General features: G+C 48.1%; 1 protein-coding gene across 1 annotated transcript in view; it reads right to left on the bottom strand.

Annotated features, from left to right (window-relative positions):
* ZNF827 (zinc finger protein 827) overlaps positions 1-3158 on the bottom strand; it is a 100519-nt gene extending 97361 nt beyond the window's left edge. The window contains exon 1 of the mRNA XM_053976011.1: positions 3025-3158. Within this exon, the coding sequence (XP_053831986.1) occupies positions 3025-3067 (43 nt within the window). The 5' untranslated portion in view covers positions 3068-3158. The remainder of the gene's footprint in view (positions 1-3024) is intronic.
* Between the last annotated feature and the right edge of the window lie 6763 nt (positions 3159-9921).

Raw genomic sequence — 9921 nt, forward strand, 5'->3', positions numbered from 1 at the left:
CAGTGTCTGAGGAATTAATGAAGGCCTAGAAACCCCGAGAACAGGGCTTCCTACTACCCAAGCAGTACTAGAGCCCACAAGGACTTGCCAAGCTAAGTTACATTTGCTCAGTTACACTGTAACACTCACAAATTATTCTGTGTATTGACATCTGACTATTTATTCGCAAACAATTGCAACATAAGCCAAAATATCCCAGGGAGGTTTGGTAAGATGCTACATCACTTAGGTGTCCTGGAGAGCATTCACGCACCAGCAGCAACCTGTAACATGACTTGGGAGTGAATCACAGCACGATGCCCTCAGTGGGGCAGAGTCAAGGTTGAGCACAGCAGCTGACAGCTTCTTTTGGGATGTGCGTGGGGCACTTTACATTCTTCTGCCACCATTAATACTTCAACGTGAAATACACCCTCTGTCCTGCTAAGAAATGTATTGCTGAAACCAGCGAGAATCAGAGAATAACAACGTATTTTACACTAAGTACCCATTAAAACAACGTGTTGCTTAAAAAAAACCCCCAAAACAACAACAACAAAAAAAAAAAAAAACCAAGCAAAAAACCCCACCCAAACCAAGTAACAATTTATATCATCTGCACACTGAATTCCAAGGTATTTTCTTCATCTAGAACACTATTCTTCTGAGTTATCCGAAGTATTCTTACTATTGTCAGATAACAGCTTTTGATCCAGTGCAATCTAGTTGAAAAAGAAATTAAATAAATCCCACTGAAAGGTAGCATTCGTGTGGGACAAAGGTGGGTGCGCCTTCCACACACCAGGAAAAAAAAAATCCCTCCTCCCATGAACTGAACTAAAAAAATTAATCCAAAAGAAGTACAAATTAGGCCGTGTGTTTAAAAAAAAAAAAAAAAAAAATCAAAATAATAACACACGCCGAACTCTTATGTGCACAATGAAGGCAATTGTTCCTCGGCCCAGAAAAAGCCGTGACTTCCCCCGGCGCGGCGGTCAGGAGGTCGGGGCCGCGGGCGGCCTCAGCCGCAACCCGGAGGCGGGGGCAGCGCAGGGCCGGGCCCGGCGGAGCCGAGCCGAGCCGAGCCCCCGCCGCCGCTCTCGGCAGCGCCCGGCCGAGCTAAGATGGAGCCCAGGTTTGATGTCAGCCCCAGGGGCGGGCGGAGGGCAGCGCGCCGGGGCGGGGGCGAGGGCAAGGTCAGCCGCCAGCCCGGCGCGGCCCCGCCGCCTCCGCCCGCCCCGGGAGCCCCGCGGGGCTTCTACCGAGCCGGGCCCCCCGCGGCCGCCCCCCGAAACGCCCCTGCGCGGCCGCGCTCGGCCCTGAGCGCCGGGGCTTGGCCCCTGCCCCCGCCCGCCGCGCCGGGGCCGGGGCGCTGCAGAGGCGGGCGCCGCGCTCCCGCCGCTCCCCAGGAGCCGAGCCCGGCCGAGCTGAGCCGAGCCGAGCTCTGCGGGAGGAACCGGGGCTCCTGGCTCTGCTCCTCCGGCGGGCGGACCGCCAAAGGGCTATGCGGGGGCAAACGGCGAGAGGAAGGGAAGGGGAGGGGGAACCCCCAAAAGCAACCTCAAATATCAACCCCCGCCGAAGCAAAGCCCACCACAACTCATGCCCTTGCCTCGAGTCGGCAGGAAAGGAAAAAGGGAGACAAATCTTTGCGGGGCTGCAAGTGCTTCGCCCTCGCCCCCAGCCTGCCGCCCCCCCGCGCCCACATCTCGCATCCTGGCCCGTGTGCCGGTGCGGGAAGGGCGCGGGGAGCGCTGCCCCAGCCCTGTGCCCGCAGAGCGGAGCGGGGGCCGGGCCGCGCTCCGCCCGCAGCGGCGCCCCGCGGGCAGGGGCAGGAGCCGCCCCGGTGAACTCCCGGTGACCGAGCCCGGCTCCGGCACCGGCGGCTCAGCTCTCGCCCTGCCCCGAGCTCGGCGCGGAGGGGCTGCAGGCACGCTCCGAGCAGATGTGTCGGGGACAGACAAATGACCCCTCCATCCACCCCACGCTCTCCTTAAAGCAGCCCTGGGGCCATGCAGGGGCAGGGTATTTTTAGGTCCCTTCCCCTCCTCTCCGCCTCCCTCTCAATAGCTGCCGAGCGCTGAATACAAGGAGAGGGGGGGAGAGGGAGCGGGAGAAAAGTTAACTGTTTTGCAAAGAGGGGAGAAAACAGGCAGGGAGGGGGGAGGGAGCGATCAGGAGCAGGGCAGGGTGAGCCGTGTCAGGGGATGTGTGTGTGTGTGTGCGTGTGTGCGAGCGCGGTGGGTGCCCGCGGGCGGAGGATCGGATGCACTTTAGCCCTGTGCTCTGCTGCTCTCGTCTGGGGCAGCGCCGCCGAAGCCTGAGTCTCGCCTGGCTCGCCTGACCCTTCATTTCACTGCGGCCAGGAGGAGCCCGGAGCCCGCCGCCGCCTCCTCTCCCTGCTCTGCAGGGACCTCGCCTGCCACGGTCTGCCTCCCCCGCCGCCCCCTTCCACGCCGCCGCCAGCGGCCACGGCCTCCTCCGGGGTGGCCCTGGGGTCGGTGTGGGGTGCCCTGCCGGCCCCCTCCGCTGCCCGCCTACCCCCCGCTCCCGGGCCGCCCAGCCCCGCCGCAACCTTTAGCCGGGGACAGACCTCTCGGCTGGTTCCGCACAAGACGCCAGCAGCCGCTTCCCCTCTCGCCGCCCTCCCCTCCCGTGCTTAGCCCCCCTCCCCACCCCAATAAAACAGACCCCCCTCCCTCCGGCCCCAAAGAGAAACCCACACCGCCCCCCCTCCACCCCCCCCCCCCCCCTTAGCACAAATGCACAATCACGGGCGAGGGGAGGGAGAGGGAGGAAAGGGCGAGAGACGCGAAGAAAGACGGGGGGAAAGGAGAGAGAGGAAAAATTAAAAGGGCACAAGGCTGTTCATCACCAACATGGCTGCCTTAGCTCAGACCTAAAAGAGGAATAACCCAGGCTGTGTCTTTGTCAGTTTCACCTCTGTAACCCTAAACTAATGCACGAAACGACGGAGGCGGCTGCAGAGGGGAAGGAGACGGGGAGAGGAGGAAGGAGAAAATGGCAAAAAGAGGGGGCACTTACGTGAAGAGAGGCGCTTGGGCTGCTCCTGCTTCCTCCTGGGCATTTTCCCCCTTTTTTCACATTCTCCTCCTTGGTTTAACGGGAGATCAAATAAGACCGGGAGGGGGGGCACGGACAGGCACAAAGCCGGGGCCCCCGGGGGAGCTGCTAACCGGGGCGGGTTTTCCCTCTTCGCCGGGGGAAAGGGGGCTTGAAGCCGGTTTTCTCGGAGCCACCGCGAAGGGCTCCCTCTCCCCCTCTCTCTTTCTTTTCCTCTCCCCCCCACCCCCCACCCCCCCCACCCCCCCGCAACCCGGTCGTGCACCTGGCTTGTCCCCGGTCGCAGTATCCCTCAGCGGCCGGGGATGTTCCCGGCGGGCGGGCGGGCGCCGGGCGCCGTGCCGGGGCGAGGGCTGGCGCGGCGGTGCCGAGGGCTGCGCCCCGCGCTCCTCCCGGCCCCTAACTAACACTAACGCCGGGATCAAAGGGCAGCGGCGGCGGCGGCGCTCCCGGCGCGCCCGCGGGCGGGCAGGGACACCGCACACACCCCCGCACAGCCCCGGCGGGCGGGCACACGCACAGACACACGCACAGACACACGCGCGCCCCGCTGGAGCACAGGGGACGGTGCCCCCGCTCCCCACGGGCTCCGGGCGCGGCGCTGCGCGGCGGCGGAGGATGCGCTGCCCCGGTCCTGCACCCGCTGCCAATCGGCTCTTAAAAAAAAAAAAAAAAATTTAAAAATTTTAAATTAAAAAAAAAAAAAAAGGTGTGTGTGTGTGTGAATTTGTGGGTCTCGACCATTCACACTGTAATTCCCTCGTTTGTGGTGGGAATGAAAATAATAGCATCAGCCTTTTTTTTTTTTTTTTTTTTTTTTAATTAAGGCGTTTTGTCTTCCAGTGTTAGGAAAGCAAAATTGTGGTGGTGCACAGCTAACCCCATAGAATTTTTTGGATGGGCTCAGCTATCCCTTCACAAAGCACAGGGGCCGAAGGGGTTTACGCAGCCGAACTTCGGTGTGGGAGGGAGAGGCTGCTTTATATACAACTCCCTCCAGGCCAAAACCAGCACCCAAAATAAGCCAGAAAGAAAGGTGGGCAAGTTGGTATCCTGACAACTCCTAGTGCAGGTTTTAAAAAGTGGGAAGAATACAAACAGCATGAAAATCACAACTCCTTGAGAGTGTGTGTGTGTGGAGGGGGGAGGAAATCAAGATTAGGTCACCCCTAATGGTTGATTTAACTGCTACATGATACGTCTACAGTGCACACAGCAATCTGGACTTCTGAAATTTACTTTTTTTTTTCCTGCTGTAATGCAGGTAGGTATATGAAGCTTGATCCTGAAGCAATTCCAGTGTGCATTATGAAGCCAGGATAGCAGCTTTCATTAACTGATACATACTCTCATTACTTCACAAATCACACATCTTTCTTCAAAGACAGACATGAAGGTAGAGAAAAAAAATAGAAGAGGTATTGGGTCTCACTAAAGCACAAAAGGTACTCCGTGAAAGAGAAGTGTTCTCTTTGTGACTTGCAGTCATTTGGATAAAAGTTCACACAAAGGTTGTTAATGATTTAAACTCCAAAACCTGTTACTACAATTGAAGTAAAATTATTTGAAGCATAGTTGTTTCATATAGTTCTCTCTTTGTGTAAGAAAATTTTGAACTTAGCAGAATGCATAATCAAAATCATGAGTCAGATGTTGCAAAAATAAAAATATGCATTATTCTAGCATGTATACCTGTTAGAATCTTTTAGCTTTTGACAACCTGACTCATCATTTTATCACACTATTTTTCATCTTAACTTCAATTTCTTAAAAATAAACAGCTGCCTAGGTAAACACAAAACACCAAATCTGCAACCTAAATATTTTTAAACAGTAAATTTAAACTCTTAATCACCTCAATTTAGAATGGTTTCACATAATCTTATACTCATTTTACAGCCACACTGAGCCTTTCAGAAGGAAAAAAGAAAACTAAATAGTATTTAAAAGATTACATATATGACAATCTCAGGTTCACTACCATGCCTGTGCAATTCTGAGTTTTGCAACCACGTGCACAGGGTACACATCTACTGAAACAAAAATTCCTCCTGGCTTCAGCTGGTTTATCATTTCACAAAACAGCTAAAATGCTTCATTTTCATGGAGAGATTTATTTATTTTTAAACCAGAGGTAAAACCAAAGTGTGTAACTGTCAGTACTGGAGATTTCTGGGGGTAGGGATGAGTCCAAACAGCTGCCTTACACTTACTCATGACCAAGAGTACCAGAGACCGAATTCCCTTAGAAGATTTAGGTCCTGTCTTTTCCCTCAGTTCTCCAGTTTATACGGGTTTTGGTGATTTCTACCGTGTTAGTAGTGATAACCAAAAATATCAGAGGCATTCTTCACTGTTGCTCACAAACCTCAATTTTGACATGCCTGGGACAAGCAGCAGAACTTTGTTCACTGCAGGAGTTGCAATGCTAGACCCACGCACTTATTTTTTCAATACCTTCTAATGGCAACTGTGTTGAACTAAGCCAGCTTTGTGAGCAGCGACAGAGATCCTGTCTGCGCAGGAGGCCACAAAGTAGCCATTTCAGAGAGGGAAAGAGTACTGGCTCTGTACTAGGATCCACCACTGCTGTGGCAGCCCTTCCCCAGGTGCTCTAGGAGAACAGGACACAGGAAATACTGTGTTCTTCACTATCACTCTTTCCACCCTCTCTTCCTCATGCGTTTCTGGCATAAATTAATGTTGACATTGTCAGCATTAATTTTACAATGTGCCATGTGGGTTTTTTTCCCCTCCATCATTTGAAACCCCCTTTAGGGGAGTTGAGGTGGCTGCAGCAAAAATGCACCGCGGGAACACAGCTCTCTGAAAGGGCCATGGGGACTGGCACACAGCAGAGCAGCATTAAATCTCTCTGAGGGTGACCTTGGCTTCCATAGACATCCTAACAGTTTTCCTAGGAGTTCAGTGGGCCAAGCCTTAAGAGTGTTCTGCAGTAAAAGAAATCCCAATGCTTGAATGAATTATCAGGGAGAAACTTTATATACTCGAGCTTTGAAGAGTTTCTAGCCCCACACCTGGAAATACTCTCTTTGGGAACAACTTGGTTTTTCATCTCTATCCTGGCTAAGTGCATTACTCCAGGTCTTGTCCTGGTCAATAGATAGTATCCAGCCTTCCCTCTGAAGCCATAGGCACATCAGTCCCCACTTCCCACTATTTTACACATTGATTTAAGGAAGGTGACTAAGGACATAATATAATTTTAAAAATAATCTCCAATAATGTGTTTGGCATAGAACAAAAAGAAAAAATTAAGTCAGCTGACCACACTTTTGAACATTTTTAGTCCAAACACAAGAAAATAGTTGCAAGTCTTCCACAGATAACATAATATAAATAATGCATTGCTTCTGCAGGTCCTGCTATTAATAAGTAATGATTGTATGGCACCTTCCAAACACCAAACCTAGTTACACATATGAATTAAGTTCAGCTCCAGAAACCACTTTTGAACAAAGTAAATATTTTCTTCACTTGCACATGAGAAAAATGAAATAAATTGAGTAAATAAGGTTTTAAACAGTAATAAATGATGTAACATACCTAAAACCTTTGCAGCATATCTAGCATCTGAACTGTTTTTATGCAACGTACCAAATACTTGAAAAGGTTGCTAAACAGAAACTTAAAAATTAGCTGGCATCTTTGCTTTATTCTTTGAAACTTTAAAGAGTTCTGCTCCCAGGGTCAGATTTTTTTTTTAAAGAAGGGCACTGAGTGGAAAAATGAGACCATTTTAACCAGTTCCTGGGCCCTCTCAAACCAAACTATGGCTGCCTCTGCTTTAAGTATCGCCTACCAAAAGGAAGGCCAGGTCGGTTCTGTGTGTCCCTGAGGATGCAGCAGAGAGTTATTCAGACTCCACAGGCTCTTTTTAAAGTTACTCCTATCTTTGGATTAATTTTCTGTTGAACATAGGCAAACACCTTCAATAGCCTCTGTATCTTCATTTTGGACAACAGGGCCCACTACTTTTAATTGAAATTGCCATCTTTCACATGTTGGCCATTACCCTTAACAGCATAAACTCCTCTGGCTTTAATTTATGCCATTATTTCCTTACTCAGCAGTAACTACAAATCAGTCCTTCAAATAACATTTGATTATAAACTTCTCTTTGCTCCTAAACATTTGAAAGGCAAACACAAAGGGCTGAACAAGCCCACAGGACAACAGCTCCTGGACACCATCATCCATGCTTGCAATTGCTCTGTAAGCAAATAGCATTAAGTAACAGGTTTGTAAGAATAACTAATAATGACAAGTTAGTGACTGGCAAAGCCACCAACCCCACAAAGGCCAATGAGCAATGATCAGAAGCCATTGCTGTCTGATGAGTATCATCCTAGGACAGATAACAAACAATTACCAAGTGGGAGATGCACTCACATAACCAGCAGATCCTAAATGACACACAGGCTTCAGCTTTTCAAAAAGATTACCAAATTCTTCATCTGCAAAGTTTTTAACCTCTTCTTTCGTAAAATGAAAAGCCCACAGCCACTTCTAGGCAAGAACTCTTGTAGAGGGCATATTGAATCACAAATGTTCTTGAAGACCAAGAATTCTACTACAGTCTCAAAGCCTCCAAATGGAGAGGCATCAAGAAGGAAGAGTGCAATATGACCTATGCCTCTTTGCTAAAACACAACCAGTTTTCTCAGAATCTTGTCTGAATCCTGGCAAACTAAGTAGCCATCATCACTTTATAACAAACTTTAGCACAAAATGCTTCTAGTCGAGCTGCAAATTTAACACATGAATACTTCTTCAGAAAAAACATGGTGTTCATATTTTTCAGCTGTTAGAATAGCACACTACCTAGGAAAGATGATACAGCTTCTAATTTCAATTTAAAAAAAAAAATTAACACTTTAAGGCTGCTGGCCTTAAACCCATGATGATATAAAATCCTAGATTTCACAGGCCAGAAATACATTGTCTATGGATCTGAAGAAGGACCACATATTAGTGTCCACATAATTTTGTTGCTACTTAAATACTATAGGATGCTTCTTCAGAGTTACCAAAGAGTTTCATTATTCAATATTTTACCATAACTGCAGTTGGCTTTTCAATTTCATAATTCCATAACTTATATATAATGTCATGCTATTACATATAATATAATTGCATATATTACATATCACCCCTTCACATCCCTTTACTGTAAGCCTATTTTGCAAAAAACAAAACCAACCAAACACCAAAACAAAAAACAACCAACCACTCACCTGACCCTAGGACTATTGGACTTGGGCCTACAGATAGCTGAAATGCAGAATTTCTCCCCCAAATCTGAGTGAGCAGCCGCTTACCCAGTACAGATTAAACACGGAAAAAATAAATTAATATTTTACAACATAAAATACTAAGCACTTTCTGAACTGATGAAAAGAATTTGTTTAGTCAACTGAGGACTGGAACACTTAGCTCAGGGCTACTGTAGTTACAAATGTGGAAATAAAAAAGGATAATTATCTGCTCCAATCCTGATCTTTTTGCATAATTTTATATTCTACATTTAAGTGCATTGAACTCAATAACTTTAACCCACCCTAAGAATCGTCTAAGGTAAATCAGAGTAAGACCCTGAGAACTCCCTCTCTCATTTTGCTTCTATTTAATAGTTTGCTAGTCGCTGGTTAACTGAAGATTTAGGCACAGTCTTATTATCAAACACCTGCCATGGTTTAAGGCATTACCTCCTCCTGGAAAAAACACCTCCCAAACTGGCAAAATAGAATGTATTTATCCTCCTGTCTACTTCAGTGAGAAGTCTTGCAGCTTCGTTAAGTAGCAAGGCAACAGCATTTTAAGGCACAGCTGTTTGCTAAATGGAAGTGTGTCCAAGTTTTTAAACACCTTGTTACATTTACGTTGAAAGGCAGAGTCTCTGCTGCACCAACAAGTTGGCAAATTCCTCAGGGAAATCAATTCTGGTTTCTCAATTAACTAGCTAGTTTTCTATTGTTAAAACACCAGAGTAATACTGAGGCTGCACTGGACCATGAGAGCTGACAAGACCCCAAGGAGCTCAGCTACCATCTAGGACTATGCATCCACATCTCCCTCTGACATAGCAGGAGGAAGGCAGGCACAGAGGGGCATGGCAGTGGTACTGGTGCCAACTATGCCCTCTTTGGAATACCTAAAGAAGGGTGAGATAGAAGGGCATTTGGGAGACAAGGAAATATAGTGGTGCTGAGACTTTATGTTTCCAAAGGAAGGAAATCTATTGGGATAAGGGAGGGAAGGACCATGCAGAGATCAAGCTTCTAGCAGAGTTCATCTTCCTGGTGCAATGAATTTCACAGGGAATTCAGCTACGCTTGACCATGCTTCGTGTTCTCAGTGACCAGCCCTCACCTACTGGCAGGCAGAAGGGTTTGGGCTGCAAGTCAGCCTGCTGAGCATGAAGGCATGCAGCCTGGAGGAAATCTCTCCTTGCATTGGCACTTCCCCATCAGGCTGCACAACACACAGGAAAAGGTTATTTGTCTTTCAAGATATTAAAAATATAGGCTGGCTTCCTCAACCCCTGCTGACACTGATGGAAATACTGTTTTTAGTCCCTACTTTTCAGCAGTTCTACCACCCATGCTCTTTCAAGTCTGTAGTTTACAGTAAGATGCAAATTATTAGTCCAAAAGAAATAGACTAATAATAGTTAAAAACCCCACAGAGAAGCACTAAACTTTATGAGTAGGAAAAAAGGAGAACTATTAATACCTGGAGAGAAGCAGCTTTCATTTCCATACAAAAAAAAAAAGCTGAGGATTGCATCCTCAACAATTGTGCAAATGATTTAAAACTGGAAAGAATGGCTGATAA

This window comes from Vidua macroura, chromosome 4 (genome assembly GCF_024509145.1).
Source record: "Vidua macroura isolate BioBank_ID:100142 chromosome 4, ASM2450914v1, whole genome shotgun sequence".
Lineage (NCBI taxonomy): Eukaryota > Metazoa > Chordata > Aves > Passeriformes > Viduidae > Vidua > Vidua macroura.